This window comes from Notolepis coatsorum, assembly GCF_963971535.1.
Source record: "Notolepis coatsorum genome assembly, chromosome: 2".
NCBI lineage: Eukaryota > Metazoa > Chordata > Actinopteri > Aulopiformes > Paralepididae > Notolepis > Notolepis coatsorum.
In genome coordinates, this window is record NC_140166.1 from 42,100,130 (window position 1) to 42,126,219 (window position 26,090).

At 44.3% G+C, this 26,090-nt stretch overlaps 2 protein-coding genes across 5 annotated transcripts in view; one reads left to right on the forward strand and one right to left on the reverse strand.

Moving 5' to 3' along the window:
* The window catches only part of LOC311222849 (uncharacterized protein), a 66,276-nt gene extending 61,999 nt beyond the window's left edge, over positions 1–4,277 (reverse strand). For both annotated transcript variants that reach the window (XM_084307484.1, XM_084307485.1), the window contains exon 1: positions 4,110–4,277. In XM_084307484.1, the coding sequence (XP_084163610.1) occupies positions 4,110–4,190 (81 nt within the window). In that variant the 5' untranslated portion in view covers positions 4,191–4,277. The remainder of the gene's footprint in view (positions 1–4,109) is intronic.
* Positions 4,278–8,290: 4,013 nt separating this feature from the next.
* golga3 (golgin A3) overlaps positions 8,291–26,090 on the forward strand; it is a 73,289-nt gene continuing 55,489 nt past the window's right edge. The window contains exons 1-6 of one of the 3 annotated variants that reach the window (XM_084337984.1): positions 8,291–8,408; positions 9,318–9,611; positions 10,550–10,822; positions 13,348–13,460; positions 21,295–21,559; positions 23,409–23,856. In XM_084337984.1, coding sequence (XP_084194110.1) covers positions 9,479–9,611; positions 10,550–10,822; positions 13,348–13,460; positions 21,295–21,559; positions 23,409–23,856 — 1,232 coding nt within the window. In that variant the 5' untranslated portion in view covers positions 8,291–8,408; positions 9,318–9,478. The remainder of the gene's footprint in view (positions 8,409–9,317; positions 9,612–10,549; positions 10,823–13,347; positions 13,461–21,294; positions 21,560–23,408; positions 23,857–26,090) is intronic. The other 2 variants (XM_084337985.1, XM_084337986.1) reach the window with 2 other exon arrangements.

Consider the following 26,090-nt stretch of genomic DNA (forward strand, 5'->3'; position numbering starts at 1 on the left):
ACAGGACCAGACAACAGAAGAAGAGAAGAGGAGGAGGAACACAGGACCAGACAACAGAAGAAGAGGAGGAGGAGAGAACACAGGACCAGACAACAGAAGAAGAAGAAGAGAGAACACAGGACCAGACACAGAAGAAGAAGAAGAGAGAACACAGGACCAGACAACAGAAGAAGAAGAAGAGAGAACACAGGAACCAGACAACAGAAGAAGAAGAAGAGAAGAAGAAGAAGAAAGAAGAAGAAGAAGAAGAAGAAAGAAGAAGAAAGAAGAAGAAGAAGGAAAGAAGAAGAAGAAGAAGAGAGGAGAGGAACACAGGACCAGACAACAGAAGAAGAAGAGGAGGAGAGAACACAGGACCAGACAACAAAAGAAGAGGAGGAGAGAACACAGGACCAGACAACAGAAGAAGAAGAAGAGGAAGAGAGAACACAGGACCAGACAACAGAAGAGAGGAGAGAGAGAACACAGGACCAGACAACAGAAGAAGAGGAGGAGGAGAGAACACAGGACCAGACAACAGAAGAAGAAGAGGAGAGAACACAGAGACCAGACAACAGAAGAAGAAGAGAGGAGAGAACACAGGACCAGACAACAGAAGAAGAGGAGGAGGAGAGAACACAGACCAGACAACAGAAGAAGGAGGAGGAGAGAACACAGGACCAGACAACAAAGAGAAGAGGAGAGAACACAGGACCAGACAACAGAAGAGAAGAGGAGGAGAGAACACAGGACCAGACAACAGAAGAGAGAAGAGAGAGAGAACACAGGACCAGACAACAGAAGAAGAGAAGAAGAAGAAGAAGAAGAAGAAGAAGAGAGAAGAAGAAAAGAAGAAGAAGAAGAATAAGAAGAAGAAGAGAAGAAGAAGAAGAGAAACACAGGACCAGACAACAGAAGAAGAAGAGGAGAGAACACAGGACCAGACAACAGAAGAAGAGGAGAGAACACAGGACCAGACACAGAAGAAGAAGAAGGAGGAGAGAACACAGGACCAGACAACAGAAGAAGAGGAGGAGAGAACACAGGACCAGACAACAGAAGAAGAAGAGGAGGAGGAGAACACAGGACCAGACAACAGAAGAAAGAGGAGGAGAGAACGGACCAGGACCAGACACAGAAGAAGAAGAGAGAAGAAGAAGAGAAGAAGAAGAAGAAGAAGAAGAGAAGAAGAAGAGAAGAAGAGAAGGAGAGAACACAGGACCAGACAACAGAAGAAGAAGAGGAGGAGAGAACACAGGACCAGACAACAAAAGAAGAGGAGGAGAGAACACAGGACCAGACAACAGAAGAAGAAGAAGAAGAAGAAGAAGAAGAGGAGGAGAGAACACAGGACCAGACAACAGAAGAAGAGGAGGAGGAGAGAACACAGGACCAGACAACAGAAGAAGAAGAGGAGAGAGAACACAGGACCAGACAACAGAAGAAGAAGAGGAGGAGAGAACACAGGACCAGACAACAGAAGAAGAAGGAGGAGAGAACACAGGACCAGACAACAGAAGAAGAGAGGAGGAGAGAACACAGGACCAGACAACAGAAGAAGAGGAGGAGGAGAGAACACAGGACCAGACAACAAAGAAGAGGAGAGAACACAGGACCAGACAACAGAAGAAGAGGAGGAGAGAACACAGGACCAGACAACAGAAGAAGAAGAAGAGGAGAGAACACAGGACCAGACAACAGAGAGAAGAAGAAGAAGAAGAAGAAGAAAGAAGAAGAAGAAGAAGAAGAGAAGAAGAAAGAAGAAGAAGAAGAAGAAGAAGAAGAAGAAGAAGAAAACACAGGACCAGACAACAGAAGAAGAAGAGGAGAGACACAGGACCAGACAACAAGAAGAAGAGGAGAGAACACAGACCAGACAACAGAAGAAGAAGAGGAGGAGAGAACACAGGACCAGACAACAGAAGAAGAGGAGGAGAGAACACAGGACCAGACAACAGAAGAAGAAGAGGAGGAGAGAACACAGGACCAGACAACAGAAGAAGAGGAGGAGAGAACACAGGACCAGACAACAGAAGAAGAGGAGGAGAGAACACAGGACCAGACAACAGAAGAAAGAAGAGGAAGAGAACACAGGACCAGACAACAGAAGAAGAGGAGGAGAGAACACAGGACCAGAACAACAGAAGAAGAAGAAGAGGAGAGAACACAGGACCAGACAACAGAAGAAGAAGAAGAAGAAGAGGAGAGAACACAGGACCAGACAACAGAAGAAGAAGAGGAAGAAACAGGACCAGACAACAAGAAGAAGAGGAGGAGAGGACACAGGACCAGACAACAGAAGAAGAAGAGGAGGAGAGAACACAGGACCAGACAACAGAAGAAGAGGAGGAGAACACAGGACCAGACAACAGAAAAAGAGGAGGAGAGAACACAGGACCAGACAACAGAAGAAGAAGAGGAGAGAACACAGGACCAGACAACAGAAGAAGAAGAGGAGAGAACACAGGACCAGACAACAGAAGAAGAGGAGGAGAGGACACAGGACCAGACAACAGAAGAAGAAGAGGAGAGAACACAGGACCAGACAACAGAAGAAGAGGAGGAGAACACAGGACCAGACAACAGAAGAAGAAGAAGAGGAGAGAACACAGGACCAGACAACAGAAGAAGAGGAGGAGAGAACACAGGACCAGACAACAGAGAGGAGGAGGAGAGAACACAGGACCAGACAACAGAAGAGGAGGAGGAGAGAACACAGGACCAGACAACAGAAGGAACTAACAGCTAGTTAATTCAAATGACTTTAGGACCAAATCTTTTCCAGTAGGCTAATGCAGCTAGACGAGCCCCGTCACAAAGCACTTTGGAAAACTAACATTAAATTGTGATCGAATCCCATTTCAAGAAGCCATCTATACTGTCCCCGTGTCATAAACTCAGTACTAGACTATACCATTTGCTCAGATTACAAAGGATGATGGTGATAATGAAGAGAGATGAGATATATTTCAGTAGGTTCTGTGTTCTCAGTTTTAAGTTTTGTGGGTTTTGATATAGTAATATTCCATATCATGCTCAATTAAGAGTGATATGCTTTAGATAACTGGGTGGATCGCATCAAAGCTCGTTTTCCCAAACACAAACAACTCCTAAATGTAACCACAGTGAACCCCCCTTTCGCTGGTAATGAGCCTTCTCAATGCCATAGGAACAGCCAAAACAAACACACAGCATCAGGGGATCAAGTGTGCAAGAGAATGTCAAATAAATAAAATCCCCCTCTGCATCATATTGTCAGTTTTTGGTAAACCAGTATCAATCATAACAACGTTTGATCACTGATCGACACGTGCATTCACACACTGGGATGTTTTAGGAGCTCTCCGCAAGAGGGGGAACATAAGGTTAACATGCTCTGCTCAATGTGGTTCTCATTTCAGTCGTTTGGACTCTGCATACCATTCTCTAACTCTGCCTTCAACAACAACAGGGGGGAATAATATTATACCACACAGTTGCGAAGGTAAAAATCTAAACGGACTCAAAACACCTGTCAAAAAAAATAAAGAGCAGCGGCTATACCAAAAATGTAACAATGTAAATATCAACATGATGTGAGGTACTGGCAGACAGTTTACAGTACACACTGATAGGTCAAAATGGCCAGTGCCATGAGGGCTATCCCCCCCCCCCCCCTCAAGCAAACTGCGACACATGCACTTGAAATGTTACCTTTCCAACTGCAAATCTGGGATCATGCGTTAATTTACAGTAGCTTGTTGTGCACCGGTGACCGGACAGACAAGTAAAAACAAGCTTCTGTGAGGGAGTCCCTGACTGACTGTGCTATAAATGTGTGTGTGTGTGTGTGTGTGTGTGTGCATGGTTTCACACGCATGTTGTTTGTGGGCATGTTTTTGTTTGCATTGCTTTAATAAACTCCTGTATCATTTAACAAAAGTTACAAAGCTGCAGCACGATCCTTCCTTTATTCCCAATGAGTACCTTATTGTTTCCCCCCACCACCACACAAGTTTCGCAACTTCATAAACAGACTCTGCAGGGCTGACGGGCCAGTGACGGCGGAACTTTTCAATGCGCTTTCATAACAGCCTCTCTATATGAATAATGATTTAGCTGTGAACACAAAGATCAGTCATGTTACTTACTTTCTGTGCAGCGCATCCCGTCACGCAGAGGAGACAGGCTGTCATGAAAACATGGGCCCCCGGCGATGCAATACAACACATTTTTCCTTATTTGTTCCTTTTATATACGACGCACACTGAACCGTAACCCGCTCTTCTTCCTTCCTTCCTTCCTTCCTTCCTTCTCTCTCTCTCTCTCTCTCTCTCTCTCTCTCTCTCTCATCTCTCTCTCTCTCTCTCTCTCCTCTCTCTCTCTCTCTCTCTCCTCTCTCTCTCTCTCCTCCTTCTCTCTTCTCTCTCTCTCTCCTTCTCTCTCTCTCTCTCCTTCTCTCTCCTTCCCTCTCTTCCTCTCTCTCTCTCAGTCTCTCTCTCTCTCCATTCACCTGAAGTCTCGGGAGCGCGCTTCCCATTCTGCAATCTGTTAAATAAAGTTTTCATTCATTCATCGTGCGTGGGGCAGACCCCGAATACACGATCAGACCACAGGGGATTAAAAAAAAAAAAATTGACAGCTTTTCGGTTGCCAATTTTTACTGTGTATAATTGTATTTTTAATTAAATAATAATAATAATAATAATAATAATAATAATAATAATAATAATAATAATAATAATAATAATAATAATAATAATAATAATAATAATAATAATAATAATAATAATAACAGCAACATTCTATAATCGACACTAAATGTTAGACGGCTAATTCGTTTAAAAAATGCTGACATATATAGGACGGACATAATAACTTAAGTATGAAAAGTATGTTTAATTGAATACTATAATGTTCATCATACCATCAAATACATTTGAGTTATATTTTTATTAATCTAATTGTATTTTGCGTGCACGCACTACACACGTGCACGCGCGCACAAAAACAGACACACGCACAAACACAAACACACACGCGCACCGCACACACATGCCACCACAACCACGGAAAATCGTTCTGTTTACAGTCTTGTACGTGTAAAAAAATATATATAATAAAACTAGACAAAAACATATCTTATAAGTGAAAGACGTTGCTCACGAGTAGATTTGTATTAGAGATGTTTAGCCTTCTACACTCAGTAAACTGCATTAATCCTGACTTCATATTTTATGAGAAAGTTTGATTGTCTGTTAACTGTTTAGTGGCATGATGACTTGATGAGTTTATCAAATGTACAATAGGCAATAGCCTACTGTTGAAGTTGAATTTAAGTAAATTCTATCAAATAAACTTGTTCTTTAATATGCTATTTTGTGTTGTATTTAAATAATGCCATCCAATATAATCTCGTCATCAAATACAGGGTAGTAGTAGAAAATGTGCATATAATGATACAATCCAAAAAGGAATTCTGAAATGTAGGGCGCAATTGTATAATATATCCACTAGAGGGCAGCACAGCACTGTATTATTTGCGGACAGACGCTACCTACAGCGAAGACAGGGCGCTCTCTGCCAACACCAAAGATAGTAGATAGGAAGAGATCCAGTCTTTTACGTGGGCGGGACCTTGGCTTTATGTATTCGTTCACTGTGATATCTATTTGTATTTCGTATTTATTTATTAACACAGTTAAACGAAAGTTAAAAAAAATACATAATAAGTTATAACCATATTGTGAAGGATAAGTTAGAAGCCTAGAGGCTTATCGAGAACTTCCCCTGTTTTGTAAAATCAAACATACAAAAATAAAAAATATACTATAAAATACCAGTCAAAAGATACGTGTTAATACAAACATACATACACACACACAGTACATTAAGCTCTGTATATATATATATGACCATTTGTGATTTTTGTATGAACATGTTATGATGTTATGATTCAATTTTCTATATGAATTGAAAATGGGGGACCCTGATGGAAACAAAACAAACGTCTTTCTCAATGAATGAATGAATGAAAACTTTATTTAACAGATTGCAGAATGGGTACAATACAGTACGGCTCAATACATACAATTGTTAAGGGGATGCAGACCTGAGAAAGACGTTTGTCTTGTTTCCATCAGGGTCCCCCATTTTCAATTCATATAGACATATATGACATACATGACATACAGATAGTCAGTACTGCTACATCTATACATTTATGACATACCAGATTTGCAAATACAGTACTGTTTGTGATACAGAAGGAGTCAAGAAAAGGGAGTATATACATTTGACGTAGAAACTGTACATTGGAGGAGGTTGGGTGGGGGGGGGGTTGGGTACATTGGGATATTGACAACCATACTGGGTAATTTACATTGGAGGTGGTTGGGGGGGGGGGCGGGGGGCACACTGTATAAACAAGTAACACTGTACATTGAGGGGGGGGGGGGAGGAGACACTGTACAAACAAACACAATTGTACATTGAACTATTGACAAAACCATACTAGGTAAATGACTGTACATTGGAGGGGGTTGGGTTAGGATATTTACAGGGGCCAGTGTTGAATTGCAGTCTCCCGTAGGTGTCCCTTGAGAGAGGTTTTGAAAGTGGGTAGTGATCCACATTCCTTTACAGCTTTGGGTAGGGCGTTCCACATTGATGTGGCATAATTGCGAAACGTGTTTAGTCCCTTATTTGAGCCGAATCTGGGTTTAACATGATTTGTGGAGCTCCCTCTGGTGTTGTGATCGTGGTATTCACTGACCTTTGGGAAGTATTTTGACATGTACATGGGTACCTTGGTCGTGTAGTGTATCTTGTAGACCAGGCCCATTGCAAGTTGTTGTACTCTGTCGTCTACTCTAAGCCATCCTAGGTTGTCAAAGTGGGCAGGGGTGAGGTGGGTTCTAGGAGTAAGGTCAAGCAGTAGTCTGACCAGTTTGTTTTGAGATGTTTGTAATTTTGTTTTTAGCGCCTTTGAGGTGCTTTGGTACCATGAGGTGCAAGCATAGTCGTAGTACCCCTGAATGAGTGCTCCTGCCAGAGTCTTCAGGGTGTTCTTGTTTACCAGAGAGGAGATCCGGTACAAGAATCGAGTTCGTTGGTTGACTTTTTTTATTACATTGGATGCCATTTTGTCACAGGAGAGATTAGCCTCTAGGATGGAACCCAGGTAGGTAATTTCATCTTTCCTTGTGACAATATTGTCACCCACTGTAACTGAGAAGCCGTCGGTCTTGCTGAGTTTGTTATTTGAACCGAAGAGAATGGACTCTGTTTTGCCCATGTGTAATGATAGTTTGTTATCAGCGAGCCATATGCAGATTCTGCCTAGTTCCGAGCTGAGGGTTTTTTCAACCTGTAACTTGTTCTTGTCAGAGACCAGCAGGGCTGAGTCGTCCGCAAACAGGAACAAGTTGCAGTCACAAGCTGACGACATGTCATTTGCATAAATTAGGAACAGTAGCGGTCCTAGTATGCTTCCTTGAGGAACACCACAGCTCACTGTGAGGGGGGGGGGATAGGGTACCGTTTACCTCCACCATCTGTTCCCTCCCCTCAAGGTAGGATTGCATCCAGCTCACTGATAGACTATCAAAACCAATTGCTTTTAGCTTGTCAATCAGAATGGAGTGATTGACCGTGTCAAAGGCCTTTTGTAGGTCCAGCATGACCATGCCGCAGTATTTGCCTGCGTCCACCTCTTGTTTGATGTGGTCATTCAAATAGAGAAGGCATGTGTCAGTGGAGTGGGATGTTCTGAAGCCAGATTGGAATTCGTAGATTAGATTTTTTTCCGCTAGGTACTTTTCGACCTGTTCGTAGACTATTTTTTCCATGACTTTCGAGATGGAGGTGAGAATAGAAACAGGGCGGTAGTTGCCTGGGTCTAATTTGCTGCCCTTTTTGTGCAGAGGGGTCACCCTCGCAATTTTGAAGTCCTTGGGGACGTGTCCCTGTTTTATGGAGAGGTTTATTATGTGTGTGATGATTGGTGTGATGGCGGCTGCTGAGTCTCTGAGGAATTTGGAGGGGATGTTGTCATGGCCAGTGGCCTTGTTAGGTTGGAGGGCGCTCAGTTTATTGAGTACCTCATCTGTTGTTACAATTTCCAGCTTGAAGTCGTCCTTGCGGACCCCTAGGTTTTTGGTCTGCATCCCCTTAACAATTGTATGTATTGAGCCGTACTGTATTGTACCCATTCTGCAATCTGTTAAATAAAGTTTTCATTCATTCATTCATTCATTCATTCATTCATTCATGTTGGATCCTAATGAGTTAAAGTGAGTAATGTGAAATGCGGATGCCCCATACTGATGATCAGAGATAGTAGAAACGGGCTTCGCACACCCTCAGGATCGTGTTTCCAGCCGGACAGGTAAAGGGGGCGGACACGAAACAGCCACGTAGAGAAGAAGAAGACAAGAGGCGTCGGAAAGGTTGGTGTTTTATTAATGTCATTTATACACATTTCAGGAATTGTCATTTAAAATTTCACATGCAGGGTTCGTAGCGCAGTTGTGTAACACAATATTATATAGATTGAGTTCATTGAAATACTTGAGAAAAAAAAGCCAAAAGCGACTGGGTTTGGACCCTCCTAGTTAGCCCCGTGTGTTAGCCTAGCTTGACAGCTCCCATCGTCAACACTGGAGCTAACGACGGCTAGATCCATCAGTTAATATAATATAATATAAATAATAATATTAGCTGTCCATAGAACAGACACATAGCCAGGATAATAACTACGTCGATAAAGGCCAAAACACCCCCCTCCCCCAGACAAGAGCCCGTTCTCCTGTGTCTGTTCTGAATCCTAGTTCAATAATCAATACAAGCCTGAGGGGGGATGCTAGCTAATAACTAGCTTTAGCTAGTTGTCAAACTAACGTTAGCAGCCCAGCCTTTATTAACTTGACCAACAATAACAACTGTCAACTAGATTAGCTCTCGCTAACAAGCTAACGTGGATGCTACTGCTGCTGTCATCTCGACACACAATCCACTTAGCCGGTAACCAAGCTCTGCTGCAATGTAGTCGTGGCAAATGTTTACGTTTAACGTTAGTTATTAAGCAACAATAACGTTATTAATGCAGACTCTGCATGGTCTCTCTTTGCTTGGCCCTTTACAGACCAGACAGTACTTCATCGTCGCTGTATCACAGTCACGTGATGCCATTTTAACCTAAGCATGCACCACCAGGCCTATATTATTATACAGTACTTTATCACAGTCACGTGACGCCATGCTATTTTAACCTAGCTAAGCATGGACCAGGGGCCTATATTATCATACAATTGAATTCTGCAAACATTAACTCCTAACTTGATTGTGTCTGCTCTCAGTGGAGTCCACTGAGTTATTCCTGGACACTACTTCCATCAAGACTCTGAGCTGGACTGTCTCTTAAAGAAGAAGATGGTCTGAGACAACCTTTGCACCGGCAACACAGTATCTATTCTAAATTTGAGTTGAAGTGGATAACAACCCGATTGAATCAGTCAGAATGGAGACAGAGACTTGTCAACGAGACACAATTGCACAATCCAAAGAAGCTGATATGTTGGACAACGGCACACAGCTACTGAAGAAACGAGGCCTGGAGAAGACAGTGGCTACAGCGGGGGACATTCATAATGGTGAGTGTTGACACCCCCACTTCTTAACCCTTTCACTACCACACTACATAAGGTTAACCCTTTCACTACCACACTACAGACGGTCTACAGAAGGTTAACCCTTTCACTACCACACGTCTGTAGTGTGGTAGTGAAAGGGTTAACCTCCTGGAGTGTGGTAGTGAAAGGGTTAACCCTTTGTCGTGTGGCAGTGAAAGGGTTAACCTTCTGTATTGTCACAGTGAAAGGGTTAACCCTTTGGTAGTGTGGTAGTGAAAGGGTTGAGTGTCGCTATGATGAGATGTGACTTGATTATATTATTTTCTCAACTATTCAGTGGGATTTATTTAGATAATACGATAACAAGCCTACTTTTTAAACCTAGCTTTAATACAGTGCCAGTAGACTGAAATGCATTGACTTTGTGGCCTAGTTTGCTCCTTAATCTGAAAATAAAAGGAACTGCTTTTGCAGACTAGAGTAAGTCCTCCTAGACATACCTGTGTCCACTCCTTATCCCATGCATGACCTGTTTCGTGGCCTCTGCCTCTCCCCACTACAAGCCTCTTTTGAGCTGATGTGTGGAATGGCCGGCTGAACCGCCTTCTAATTGATCTTCATGCCACTGTTTTGTCTCGCTGGTGTTATTTGCATCTGAGAATATTTGCATGTGAAGGTTAGCTTTTGTGGCCACGGTGACACGTGGCTGTGGATTTGTATCCTACAACCAGAGAATAGCCATTGTATCGCTTGTCAAAGGCAAAGCTGCCTGACCGGTTTGCAGAGAAAATCACACCCGATTTGCAGCGGCGCTGATAGGGCCATGCCTCCGTTGCTTTAATGTTGGTATATATGTCACACAATTCTGTTTTTATTGTGTGGTGAAATCCGAACCCTTGGTGAATAACTCAAAACCATCTAACTTCTCCACTCTTCCCTTCACCTCCTCTCCTTTTTAGGTCCTGTCAGTCCGGACGTGGTGCCAAACGGAGCTAGAGTGACAGAGGGCCCAGGGAACGGCCATCTGAATGGCCCCCTCCCTCCGTCGAGCCCTCCTCAGAGCACCAGCTCCCCTATCGCCCCCCAGACCCAAGAGCCCTCCCCAGGTGTGGCAGCTTTCCCTCCCATGGTGCTAGGGATGTCTGAGGGAGCTAGTACTGAGGGCACGGTTCACAAGAGCGATGCATTGCAGTCGCTCAGACTAAGTATTCCTATGCAGGAGACTGAATTGTGTAAGCATACATTTATGTGCAGTGAGTGCCCTCTCATCCCCCTAAACCTCTTTTTGCTGTTGGATATTTTGCTTCAGTGGCTGACCTTTTTCAAACACTCTTTGCTTGTGCATTCTCTGTCATCGAACAGATAGATTCTGTGGGAATTTTCTTTAGTTTTGTGCCTTGCTTCTGTTGTGCAACTGCTAGTCATTCGATTGCTTGATTAGGTCTTGGTGTGTCAGTAGGTGCATCATTCAGGACAGTAGATGCCATGGACTTAGTGGCTGGATTTTATCTTTTTTTTTAACTAATCCCCATGTTCTGTTGTGTTTTGTTATGTCATGTTTTGTGGTATGTTATGATGTCAGACATTGAGATACCTTGCCCCCTAATCATGAAGCGGAATGTTCTTGCACAGAACAACAGTTCACAGCATTGTTCAGAGCATGGTCAATTAATTAGAGTTGCCTTGATTGACTTTAGTTGTGTGATTCCTACGTAGATTACGACTCTCACTTTAGATGACAGAGTATTACATGAACAATGTAGTAGTATCCCGTTTGATGTCCTCTAGTCAGTGTTGTAGTCGAGTCAATAAATCTCGAGTCCGAGTCGAGTACGAGTCGAGCCCCTATTATCATAATCCGAGTCCAAGTCATCAAGATTGAGTCCACTCCACTCTGGCAGTCAACGAGTTGACATACAAATCACACAGCGCCAGCGGTCACCATTTCAAAGGGAGTTTATTTATTTTGTGACACAATAGCCAAACAAATGCACTAGCCATCAATATCTTATGCCAAATGATTGGGGCCTATTACAAAAAAAAAAACGATTGATCAATTAACAAGTCCGAGTCCTCGTCTGCACCTTCCAAGCCCGAATGCAGTCAATGCTCGAGTCGAAGTCCAATTCCGAGTCATCAGTGCTCAAGTCCAAGTCACAAGTCCTGAAAATCAGTCCATGACTCTGACTCGAGTACTACAACACTGCCCCTAGTCAATAATTAATCTGTTGTGCATCCGTTTGATGTGATGCTGCAGGCAAAACCTTCTCTCTGATACCTGATTACACCACCAGTTTTTCAGTAATGTCTGTGTCCAAGGCTTTCAATATCAACTGCATGCAAACTAACCAACCAAGCAGCAACATTTTCAGACACTTCTATTTAACCTAAACTCAAGACCTGGTGAAGGGACTAATCTAAGGTATTGGCTAAAATATGAATTCTTACTTAACTTAATGGTTGTTGGAAGACGGGAACTGCATGCAGCTTCACTCGTAACCATGATGGGGAAAACGATGTCATACAAGCCACATTATTGGTATGTACAGCTACTCCCATACAAACAAAGCTAACCTTGACATGCAAATATTCTCAGATGCAAATAACACCATCGAGACAAAACAGTGGCATGAAGATCAATTAGAAGGCGGTTCAGCCGGCCATTCCACACATCAGCTCAAAAGAGGCTTGCAGTGGGGAGAGGCAGAAGGCAGCAGTCCTAAGGCCTAACAAAATAAATTGTTTGGTTCCTGTTGGTTGTCAGTTAAGGCCATGGGTAGGTAGGGAATTTATAAAAATGTTTCCCACAGCGACTATGGATAGGGAATTTCTTTTAATTAAAATGTTCACGACAACATGGATCCATGTACTCTGCCAGCATGTTTAATATCCATAATACTAAAGGTTAAATAGACACTTTACTAGGCCTAACAAAAATAATGGTTTGGTTCCGGTTGCAGACCGACCCTGCAGATTTAGGTGCGACCCAATTTATTTTGAGTAAAAAAATCTTTTTTTAACAATAAAGTTTCATAAAAATCTTAGTCAAACCTTTAGTATTATGGATATTAAACATGCTGGCAGAGTACATGCATCCATGTTGTTGTGAACATTTTAATTAAATAAAGAAATTCCCTATCCATAGTCGCCGTGGGAATTTTTTTTTTTATAAAATTAAATAAATTCCCTACCTACCCATGGCCTTAACTGACAACCAACAGGAACCAAACAATATTTTCTTTTATGCCCTACAAAAGTACAATGTACAAAGGTAGTAGTATAAAAAATGCCACCCCTAAATACTACTCACTAAATATCCTGACGTCAGAGAGCTGTGCAAATATTGTGAAATACTTGCTTTTTATATATTCTCATTATTGACATGGACTGCACTTTTTGACTTAAGATTTAACTAAACTTTATTGTTAAAAAAATATATATATATATATATATATATTGTTTTTGAAACTCATAAAATAAATTTGGGTCGCACCTAAATCGGCAGGGTCGGTCGGCAACCGGAACCAAACCATTTATTTTGCATGGCCTAATAGTATCATATGAAGTTCTGTTAATTCCTGGGAGTTACTCTTTCTTTTTAAATAGCCCAATAAAACTGTGGCTTGTATGGCATTGTCCATAAAGTATTGTGGTGTTGTATCGTGTGTATACAATATGTATGGCGCATCGGCGGGCGGGGGGGGGGGGGGGGGGGGGGTCACCTGTCACCTTGTTTTTAAACATGCTTTTATTGTAGCCAACCTAGAGCCATCGTTGGAAATGGAGAACGAGGAGAAGATCCGCCTGGAGGCTCGACGGCGCCTGGAGGATCAGCTCAGACAGTACAGAGTGCAGAGGCACAAGGAGAGGGTGAGTGGATCAGCTCAGACGGTACAGAGTGCAGAGGCACAAGGAGAGGGTGAGTGGATCAGCTCAGACGGTACAGAGTGCAGAGGCACAAGGAGAGGGTGAGTGGATCAGCTCAGACGGTACAGAGTGCAGAGGCACAAGGAGAGGGTGAGTGGATCAGCTCAGACGGTACAGAGTGCAGAGGCACAAGGAGAGGGTGAGTGGATCAGCTCAGACGGTACAGAGTGCAGAGGCACAAGGAGAGGGTGAGTGGATCAGCTCAGACGGTACAGAGTGCAGAGGCACAAGGAGAGGGTGAGTGAATCAGCTCAGACGGTACAGAGTGCAGAGGCACAAGGAGAGGGTGAGTGGATCAGCTCAGACGGTACAGAGTGCAGAGGCACAAGGAGAGGGTGAGTGGATCAGCTCAGACGGTACAGAGTGCAGAGGCACAAGGAGAGGGTGAGTGGATCAGCTCAGACGGTACAGAGTGCAGGGGCACAAGGAGAGGGTGAGTGGATCAGCTCAGACGGTACAGAGTGCAGAGGCACAAGGAGAGGGTGAGTGAATCAGCTCAGACGGTACAGAGTGCAGAGGCACAAGGAGATGGTGAGTGGATCAGCTCAGACGGTACAGAGTGCAGAGGCACAAGGAGAGGGTGAGTGGATCAGCTCAGACGGTACAGAGTGCAGAGGCACAAGGAGAGGGTGAGTGGATCAGCTCAGACGGTACAGAGTGCAGAGGCACAAGGAGATGGTGAGTGGATCAGCTCAGACGGTACAGAGTGCAGAGGCACAAGGAGAGGGTGAGTGAATCAGCTCAGACGGTACAGAGTGCAGAGGCACAAGGAGAGGGTGGTGAGTGGATCAGCTCAGATGGTACAGAGTGCAGAGGCACAAGGAGAGGGTGAGTGGATCAGCTCAGACGGTACAGAGTGCAGAGGCACAAGGAGAGGGTGGTGAGTAGATCAGCTCAGATGGTACAGAGTGCAGAGGCACAAGGAGAGGGTGAGTGGATCAGCTCAGACGGTACAGAGTGCAGAGGCACAAGGAGAGGGGGGTGAGTGGATCAGCTCAGACGGTACAGAGTGCAGAGGCACAAGGAGAGGGTGAGTGGATCAGCTCAGACGGTACAGAGTGCAGAGGCACAAGGAGAGGGTGAGTGGATCAGCTCAGACGGTACAGAGTGCAGAGGCACAAGGAGAGGGTGAGTGGATCAGCTCAGATGGTACAGAGTGCAGAGGCACAAGGAGAGGGTGAGTGGATCACCCACGGCTCAGGGTGAAGGAGGCGGAGTGAGCTGCATTCTGGGGCTTTACAGTGTGTCACCTAGCTATAGCAGCTGTGGTGTTTTATACCTGTAGTTCTCCTTTTTGTTTTTTTTACAATCACAGAATCTATCATACACACAGTGTAATTGACCTATCTCAAACCCTGCCCTCTTTTCTTGATCCTCCAATCACAAACGTCGCTTCCCTCTGAGACAAACTTTGTGGTGCAGCTGGGTTAGTGTGTAGAAGAGGTTTAAGCGCTCGCCCTACCATCACAGAAACCCTGGGGTCGATTCCCGGCAGCGATGCCTCAGTCATCCCTACAAACACGATCGGCAGCGTATTGTCTTGGTCGTCGCCATAGCTACTGCCTGTTCAGCAGCAAGGGGTGCGATGGCACAAACCTCTGCACGTGTTACGCTCTCTCCCAGTGAAGAGCAGGGCTTTGAGATGGGTCTGTTCTCCTAACAGAGGAGTCAGGAGTGCAGGGTTCAGCCGTTAGAGACATGCCTAGAGCAGGTAGTGGGTTCAGTGTCTCTTCTTTCTCAAGGGCACTCCCAACAGGAATGGATACACTGGCTGTTGCAGGGATCGAACTTGTGATCTTTTGGTTACAGGGCGGCCTCTAACCCCCCAGGCCACTCTGCCGCCCACATAGTAGTACTTTTACAGTTAGTACTAAAGACTTGGCTGAAGCAACAAGCTATATATTCTGCTCTCACATTCAGCTGCACAGTATTTTCTTTTTGCCAGCAGTTAAATATTTAATTTGAGCCTTTTGACTAAAATGTCTATTATAAGTAGTTAACATTTTTGACATTCTACCCAGTTTAGTTTAATTGGGGTCAAATTCTTTTGAAATTTTAGCCTTCATTATTGTCCCATCAGCTCTAGTCAGTTTTGTATAGTGCGTATGCAGAAAGAGAAGTGTGATGCTTGTTGTTATGTCTCTATAAAGAAAAAAAAGAACACACCCCAAATTACATTATTACAACAATTACAACTTGCTTTTGTAAACTAAAACTTAATTAGTTCCACAACACATTTTGCACACTTGTAGTAGACTGAAATGACTAGTTTGAAACAAATCTTTGTGTTTAGTTTTTGTCAGGTACAAAAATGGTTGTCAATTTAATATTATTTTCATAATTATATCCCCAAAACAATAGTTTACATTATGGATTCACCCCGACTCATGCTTTCAAATACATTTTCAAATGAGCGCATCTTTTTTTTTTTTTTTTTTTTTTTTTTTTTTTTTTAATATATCCTTTTTGTATTTTATTTTTTTATTTTTTTAAACAAACATGACAACACACGATAAGATACACAAGCATTAATACACAGTGTATATCCAACGAAATTACCATTTATACCAATGTCTTATACAGGATATACCCCTAATACCTGTTATCTAAAAACCTACACATATATGCTCCAGCTCGAACCCCCCCCCTCCCGGACCCCTCTTTGGATAGTACCTCCATTATCCCTCGCTCCTAACCAGACACTACCATTATAAGCTAGCTTTTATTCTCTCCACCACTTCTAACCACATTGTCATTTTGGATTCATTTGAGCGCATCTTCTAGGGGTGGGCAATATATTGCAATATTGGAAAGAAGTCTCCTTTCAAATCGGTAATAGCGCCTTCTTCTGTGGTTTTCTGGGAAAGCTCGATGAACGCTTGGTGCTGCCACCACAGGTCGCCAATAAAACACATTTCTATCACTGTTAACCTTTGCTTTTTTGTATTTCTCAGTTTTTATATTGTATTTTTTAGTATTTCTCTGTTTTTATATTGTGAAGCACTTTGGTGCAACTTTGGTTGGTTTTAAATGTGCTATATAAATAAAGTTGACCTTGTCAGGTCAAGCTGCTGATCTTTTTGGCGACTAGTGGTGGCAGTAAAGACCATTTGTCAACTGGAGGATTTGAAAGGAGATCTCGGAGAGGAAAAGGGTAATTTTACACCGTATTTCTGCAGCGGCTTGTGTTTTCACCCCACCAGCCTTTGTCTAGACTCGAAAACACAATGCAAACTTGCAATAATTAGTTAGGACGAGTTTTGACGCAACCCTCAGAATCGGCAGCGTTTCATTATAGACCTTTTGTATATACATACAAAAGGTATGTATATATCGTCAATAGAGGTAGGGGGAGATACACCTTCCGGCTCTCGACATGAACGGTCGCAGAATATCCAGCTCTTGCTGTTCCCATGGAAACCAACAACAAAAATCAGCAAAAAGAAGATATACAGGAATATTTGCGCATTTCTTGCTCGCCATACTTTGGATTACAGACGTGTGCCTGAATTCAGCACAGAATCGTCAGGAAACGGCGGTGGAAGGCAACAAACGCGGAAATCTACAGTCCCATTGTGACTTTTACCTGTTGAATGGCTCGGAGAGTAAACATCCGGCTATTGGAGCGGCAACTATTCACAGACTGTTGACGGCGAATCCCGAAAGAAAGAGACTACCCCCGACACGCAAGTTTGATAGAAAATCGATGTTTTTATTGTATTTGCTCCTGTCTGGAGACATTCATCAGAACCCAGGACCTGTTTTAACGCGCCAACGGGCGAATAATCAACGGCTCATCCTCACACCGTCGCCGGCCGAGGACACAACGGCCAGCGGATGCACCAACCAACCGACCAGCAGGCGGCGACATCCCCTCACCGAAGCCCAAGCAGAGGAGCCGAGATGCAAGAGGGAGAGAGCTTGCAATCAGGGGACTCATATCAGCGCGGGACGTGAGCACCAGGGACCCGCCGGTTGACTCGGCTAGCCCCGCCAGGACAGCTAGACTAACCGGGCCAGCACATAGGGCTGACCCACCCCCCCTCCCCCACAACGGAGGGCCTCCAGACACATCTGAGGACAGCAACCAGCCCCCCCCCCCCCCCACGTCGCAGGCTTTCACACTGACCAAATACACCAGCAGAGGACAAAGGATCATCCCCACCCCCCCTCCTAACATCAATGAATACAGGACCCCATCCCCCCCTCCCCACCTACCGCCACAAGATCAACCACACACCACAGTGGAAAAACAATTTGAACTAGACGACATTAATGAAATAACAAACTCAAATGGACTTCACATATTTCACTTAAACATAAACAGCTTGAAACCCAAACTGGCTGAAATCAGACATTTGTTTTTAAACAGTAAGGCTAATATATTATGTTTCACAGAAACAAAACTTGACTCATCTGTTCAGGATCCAGAGATAGAAATTGAGGACTATTCAATCGTCAGGAGGGATAGGAACCAGCATGGAGGTGGTGTCTGTGTGTATATACACAAAGATACCAAATTCAGCAACCGTACTGACCTTAACCATGACGAGATTGAAACTGTATGGATTGAAATCTTATTTGAAAGGGCAAAATCAGTACTAATAGGCACAATCTATAGACCACCAGAGCAGACTGGCTTTTATGACACACTTGATGGGTGCTTAACTGGGGTGGAGGGCGTAGAAAAAATCCTTATTGGGGACTGGAACACGGACATGCTACGTAAAGCAGCACCCGTCTTCAAGGCCTTCAGTAGGCTTTGTGATCTGCACGGCCTCAGCCAGCTAATCAACCAACCCACAAGGGTGTGTGAATCAACCCAGACTACCATTGACCTCATCCTGACCTCCGACAAGTCCATGATCTCCAATAAAGGGGTTATAGCATGCGGGTTAAGTGATCATTATATGATATTCTGTTCCCGCAAAAAGCTAAAGCAAAAGGCTGGCTGTCACAAAACGGTCACATCTAGAGACCTCAAAACCTACTCTAGCGAGGCCTTTAACCTTGAACTGAAGAGCCTGGACTGGTCAGATGAACTCGATGGTACACTGGCTGAAGAAACCTGGCTTGGCTTCAAAACCAAATTCTCAACAATACTAAACAACATGGCTCCCCTAAGAACCACCAGGGTAAAAAAATCGCGCTGAGCCGTGGATGCACACTGAAATACTGACCGCTATGAAAGCCAGAGACAAAAAATGCTCTGAATTTCATAAAAGTCAGTCAAAGCTTACCAAAAGCACGAGCAGTGAACTCCAAGCCCACGTGACTGAACTCAAACTAGAAAGAAACAGACTAAGAAATGACGTAAACTCCATGATAAAAACTGAAAAAAATAATTTCATCAATGACAAAACTGAGGAAAACAAAAATAAACCACGTGAACTTTGGAAATTACTCAATAATCAACTAGGCTGCAGTAAAAAACTTAAAACCAGTTTCATAAACATAAAGACGGACAACACGCTCATCACAGACAAACTGGATGTAGCCAATTACTTAAACACTTTCTTCACAAACATAGCCACAACACTGGTAAACAAACTACCCTCCCACTCAGGGCAGTATGGGGTAGAACACATAGTAGCATACTACAAGAACCTAGGCGTCCACAAAGACGATTTCAAACTGGTAATGATAACTACAGATGAGGTACTCAATAAACTGAGCGCCCTCCAACCGAACAAGGCCACTGGCCATGACAACATCCCCTCCAAATTCCTCAGAGACTCAGCAGCCGCCATCACCCCAGTCATCACACACATAATAAACCTCTCCATAAAACAGGGACACGTCCCCAAGGACTTCAAAATAGCGAGAGTAACACCCCTGCACAAAAAGGGCAGCAAATTAGACCCAGGCAACTACCGCCCTGTTTCTATCCTTACATCCATCTCGAAAGTCATGGAAAAAATTGTATACGAACAGGTCGAAAAGTACCTTACGGATAAAAATCGAATCTACGAATTCCAATCTGGCTTCAGAACATCCCACTCCACTGACACATGCCTTCTCTATTTGAACGACCACATCAAGCAAGAGGTGGACGCGGGCAAATACTGCGGCATGGTCATGCTAGACCTACAAAAGGCCTTCGACACTGTCAATCACTCCATTCTGATTGACAAGCTAAAAGCAATTGGTTTTGATAGTTTATCGGTGAGCTGGATACAATCCTACCTGGAGGGGAGAGAACAGATGGTGGAGGTAAACGGTACCCTATCCCCCCCCCCCTCACAGTGAACTGTGGTGTTCCACAAGGAAGCATACTAGGACCACTACTGTTCCTAATTTATGCAAATGACATGTCGTCAGCTTGTGACTGCAACTTGTTCCTGTTTGCGGACGACTCAGCCCTGCTGGTCTCTGACAAGAACAAATTACAGGTTGAAAAAACCCTCAGCTCGGAACTAGGCAAAATCTGCATATGGCTCGCCGACAACAAACTATCATTACACATGGGCAAAACAGAGTCCATTCTCTTCGGTTCAAATAACAAACTCAGCAAAACCGACGGCTTCTCAGTTACAGTGGGTGACAATATTGTCACAAGGAAAGATGAAATTACCTACCTGGGTTCCATCCTAGAGGCTAATCTTTCCTGTGACAAAATGGCATCCAATGTAATAAAAAAAGTCAATCAACGAACTCGATTCTTGTACCGGATCTCCTCCCTGGTAAACAAGAATACCCTGAAGACTCTGGCAGGAGCACTCATTCAAGGGTACTACGACTATGCTTGCACCTCATGGTACCAAAGCACCTCAAAGGCACTAAAAACCAAATTACAAACATCTCAAAACAAACTAGTCAGACTACTGCTTGACCTGACTCCTAGAACCCACCTCACCCCTGCACACTTTGCCAACCTAGGATGGCTTAGAGTAGACGACAGAGTACAACAACTTGCAATGGGCCTGGTCTACAAGATACACTACACGACCAAGGTACCCATGTACATGTCAAAATACTTCCCAAAGGTCAGTGAATACCACGATCACAACACCAGAGGGAGCTCCACAAATCATGTAAAACCCAGATTCGGCTCAAACAAGGGACTAAACACGTTTCGCAATTATGCCACAACAATGTGGAACGCCCTACCCAAAGCTGTAAAGGAATGTGAATCACTACCCACCTTCAAAAACACTCTCAAAGAACACCTACGGGAGACTGCAATTCAAAACTGGCCCCTACAAATGTCCTAACCCAGTTGTACAATAAAGACCAAGCATGGCTTTGTCAGTATTCCAATGTACAGCCCCACCCAACCCCACCCCACCTACCCAACCTCCTCCAATGTACAGTTTCTATGTCAAATGTATGTCAGTATTCCAATGTACAGTGTCCCCCCCCCCCACCTCCAATGTACAGCCCCACCCCACCTACCCAACCTCCCCCAATGCACAGTTTCTATGTCAAATGTATATACACTCTTTTTCTGGATTTTTTTAGTATCACAAACGGTACTGTATTTGAAAATCTGGTATGTCATAAATGTATAGATGTAGCAGTACTGTCTATCTGTATGTTGTGTGTGTCATATGATGAATTGAAAATGGGGGACCCTGATGGAAACAAGACGAAAGTCTTTCTCAGGTTTGCATCCTCTTAACAATTGTATGTATTGAGCTGTACTGTACTGTACCCATTCTGCAATCTGTTAATAAACTTTTCAATCAATCAATCAATCAATACACTGTTGGCCACTGAAAGCACGAGTCTAGTCTTCTTTGACAATCAACATGTGCTCATTCTCTCCCACCTCCAGGGTCATCGCCCCGCCACGAAGAGCAGGCAGTTCAGCACCCTGGACCCGGAGCTCATGCTGCACCCGGAGGTCCTGCCCCGAGCCAGCACCCTCGCCCTGACCACGGAGTACTCCTTCATGAGGACCACGGTCCCCCGGGGCCCCAAGCTGGGCAGCCTGGGCATCCCTCCTGCCAGGGAGAAGAAGTCCAGGTCCCCGCGCAACAGCAAGATCCACTCCCTGGCCGACTACAAGTCCCCGGAGAACGAGGGAGGTGGAGGTGGAGGTGATTTTATTTTATATGACATTTAAAAAAAAATCCAAATTCCAGAAAACATCAAGGATGAAACACAAAGTCGAGACTCATTTCCATTGTGGTCCTTGGTCTCAGACAGATAAGCAATACAAAAACATGACTACAAATAACAATATGACAAAACTACATAGACATGTCAATTTTAACACTTTAGTTGCCAAAGGACGAGTTTAGGCGTCCTTCCCCGCCATGCTCAAGTTGCCGAAGACGCCGTAACTCGTCTTTGATATCATATTTTCCATCCGCAGCCTTCACACACAGTTCAGAGCTCCTCTCAATCCTCTAGCGGTTCAAGAGCGCCATCTGGTGGCCGATCGGCAGAAGCGCCAAACAGGAAGTGATGTGGCTGAAGTGCTGATCACCCATATTACTTCCGGCCACTCTCTATAGCTCCCGCGACTCCATCTTGACACAATACATAGCGATCCGTTGCCAATAACTCGATAAACGGCACGGTGGTGTAGTGGTTAACACTGTCGCCTCACAGCAAGAAGGTCCAGGGTTCGATTCCCGCTTGGGGACCAGGTTTCCATGATGCCAGGTACCCAGGTGGGGTATCTCCCAGGCCTTTCTGTGTGGAGTTTGCATGTTCTCCCTGTGCTCGCAAGGGTTTCCCCCCCGATAAGATAAACCCAATGGAAAAACATGCACAACAACAGATCGCTAACGCTGTGGCGTCCTTGACGAAGACGGACAGGAGCACTTGGATTGGTCCCCTGGCGCGGCTCACGTTGACGCCTGTCTGCTCCCGGCTGCCCTTGGGGGGGAAGGACGACGGGATGGGTTAATCGCAGAGACGAATCGCATCGGCGATTCTAAAGAGAGAATGCATGCGTGTGTGTTCCGGTGTGTGTGCTAAAAAAACGAACCGCTGTGTGTACCACTAAAACATTGAGTGTCGTTGCATGCCGAATAAAGACCTCTGCAACAGGTCCTGCATTATTATTATTATTATAAACAACATGATTTGGACGTATATACCATTATACAACCTGGAAATGGACCGGGTATTTTTACATCCCATAATGGAAAACTGTCTACCCCACGCTGATCGCCCAACGGCCTGCGGAGACTGGGGTGAGTTTTAGCGTGTAATATTTCCGTGTTCGATACTAACTGATCTGATGAACATATGTCCCACATTAGATGAATGGTATAACGCTGCCCACGGAATTATAAACGCCCCCTCGCCCATCCGGTCAACATCAGATGGCGTGTAGTAACTTCCAGAAGTACTTCCAGTTGGAATTTTTTATATCGCGCTGATTGCTATCAAACTGTATTTCATCATCAATATAATGCATTTGGGGCTATAAATCACGTTCTGGAGAAAGCTGCAGAAAGAGTTGAAAACATACTTATACTTTAGATCATATTTTAGTATGAATATGTGAATGAAAAAGTTTAACGTTGCTACACCATGAACAATACATATAGGACCTTGAATGGGCCCTAATAATGGCAATCTAGCAATAGAATTTAAAAAGTTATAGCCCTGCAAACAAGGGGAACTTCTCCATGTTAAATAGAGCTGGCAACGGATGGTATATCATGAATTTAGCCTTAGGCAATCAAAGTGTTAAGTGCAGTACAAACTTAGCCACAGACAACAATGTATCAACATCGACAACATTTTCATACATTTTAAAATCTAGTTTTTGACATTGTCGAGGAGCTATGATTTGACTTTTTTTCTTAAAATTGTGTCGGGTACTTATGTGTTTTAGCTGTGAAGGTAGCAAATTCCAATTTGTGGCTCCCCAGAATTTAAAAGAACATTTGCCCATTATTTGTTTTGAACCTTTGAATGAATACACAGGTGGAGGAGATGGAATGAGGACATCGGCAGACTCCACCATGGGCTCCCTCCAGTCGACCACCAGCTCCGTGTCCACCACTCTGTCCGAGCTCAGCGTGTTGTCGGACGCCGGCTCCTTGGAGGCGGCTGGACAGTTCAGGGACAACGCCTCGGAGATGGACGGCAGCGAGTCTGGAGCGAGGCCGGGGAACGACGGCAACGACAGCGACAGCTCCTCGTACAGCAGCGTCTCCACCAGGGGCGCGTTCGGGAGACTGTCCTCCGCGGTGGGGCAGAGGGCGTCCTACACCGTGGAGGGCAGGGAGATCGCCCCAGAGGCCATGGGCCACTTCCCCTCCCTGCAGGAGGTGCTGCAGGCTGCCACTGAGGAGCAGCACCTGCTGGAGCTGGAGCGAGAGAGGGAGGGCACGGCGGAGCCTCGCAGCCGGAGGGACAGCTTCTCCAGCAGGTAGGCATGGAGCTGCTAGCTGGTCGTATAATGTCTTTTCTTTTTCTTTTTTTGTCCAGACCCTATAGACCTTATACGTCAGACTCTGTGTGTGCTCGCCGGGACAGAAAGGAGCGTAATCCTGGTCGAAACAACGGGGCAGACTACAATATATTTGCATTTGTAAGCCATGCTAGCGATCTAAACAATCAATCCATGCCAAAGCTAGATATGTAAAAGGTGAAAGACTCACACTCACGGCCATGCTGATTTGGCGAAATTACATCCAGCCGTTTTTGTTTGAAACTACTTTTAGTCAGGGGAGTGTCATGGTTTCTCCATAGAGCCCCGTCATCAGTGATGTACCTGAACGCGTTCAATGAACGATCGTTCATGAACGCGTTCGTATTTTGGGCGAACGTGAACTGAACGTACTGATTATCCGCTAAATGAACGTAATTGAGAACGCGTTCATTCTCAGCGCTGTGTAACGGAGTTCAAAAGTGCGTTCATTCTCAGCATCTGTTATAACGGCGTTCAAATATGTGCCAGATTTCATATGTATTTCAGCCGAAAACCCAGTGAAAACACACCGTAAACAGGCTTTAAAATTATGTGGAAAACCAACCGATCTGGCAACGCGCCTGTACACCCCCTGCTACGTCATCAGACTCATCACAACAGCTGAATCTGCGTCTGCGAGCAGAAGCTGAGAGCTGCGCAGCAGCAGGTCGAGAGCAGCACTCGCTCAGAGAACTCTACCTCTAGATGTCGGCGCTTGGGGATTTAAAATAGTTTAACGTTAAAGTCAGTACTGACTCAGACGGAAACAATCTAACGTTTGTCTGTAAACTTTGTCCACCCGGTTTGAAGAAGCAAGTCCCCACATCGACGCGACAACGTCGACAGCAACATTGAGAATATGCAAACGTCCTGTTTTAGTTTTCATAATAAAGACAATTCAAGCAAAGTTGTTCCTCATGTTTTTGAAAATATACTGTAGAGATGAAAGCTGCAGTGTGGACTGAATGCGCGGTGGCAAAGCGTTATGGAAATGCCAGTATTCTGATTGCTGTCTGTGTGGTTCAATATTTTTTACAAATAATAGTTTGCAGCAACGTATTGAAAAAAGAACTAACAAAATGGGCCGTTCAATATCTCCTTTATGTTCGAAATGTCAAACAGACCTGGGTACCTACAGGCTACAGTCTATCACTACTTTTGGGAATCTAAGTGTTTATCCAGGTTCTGGGGCCAAGTGATTGATTGATTGATTGAACACTGTATTAACATATTGCAGAATGGGTACAGTATAGTACAGCTCAGTCATGAATTGAAAATGGGGGACCCTGATGTAAACAAGACGAAAGTCTTTCTCTGGTCTGCATCCCCTTAACAATTGTATGTATTGAGCTGTACTGTATCAGGGTCCCCCATTTTCAATTAATCAGGACATACATGACATACAGATAGACAGTACTGCTACATCTATACATTTATGACATACCAGATTTGCAAATACAGTACTGTTTGTGATACAAAAAGAGTCCAGAAAAGAGAGTAGGCCTATATACATTTGACATAGAAACTGTACATTGGAGGAGGTTGGGTAGGTGGGGGGACGGGACTGTACATTGGAGGTGGTTCGGGGGGGGGGGGGGGGGTTGGGTAGGAGGGGTGACACCCTTTACAATTCAAACTATTTGATAAACTTCTACTTTCGGCCCGGAAATGCATTCTGATAAACTGGATTAAGGATAAGCCTCCATTTTTACAAATGTGGTATAGAGAGATCTTCGGTGTGCTACCCCATGAAAGACACTGTGCAAATGCATAGAGGCAACAACGCTTCCTTTCAGGAGGTGTGGGCCCCACTATTAGACTATTTTCCTGCTGCAATTTCTCGGATCCTTCTAAAGGCCCAGTGCCCCATTGTATGGACAGACCTAGGATAGGAAAAAATAAATATATGTCTACATGTGAATGGGCTCGAGGCAAGTGCAATACTGTACAGTGCCTGTCTTGGTTTGCTTTTCCTTTTTTGCTTGTTTTTCTTTTTGTTTTGTTTTTGCTTGCTTATGGTGTGGATGATGGCATAGAGATGAACTGGAGGACCCCCCCCTCCATTGTCCCAATGTGTGTTTTTGTAATGTAAGTAACTGTACGTGAAAAATCTATATAAAAAAAATATATATATCAAAAAAGAACTAAAAATAACTAAATTAGTTCATTTTTGAAACCATGAACTTTAGTTC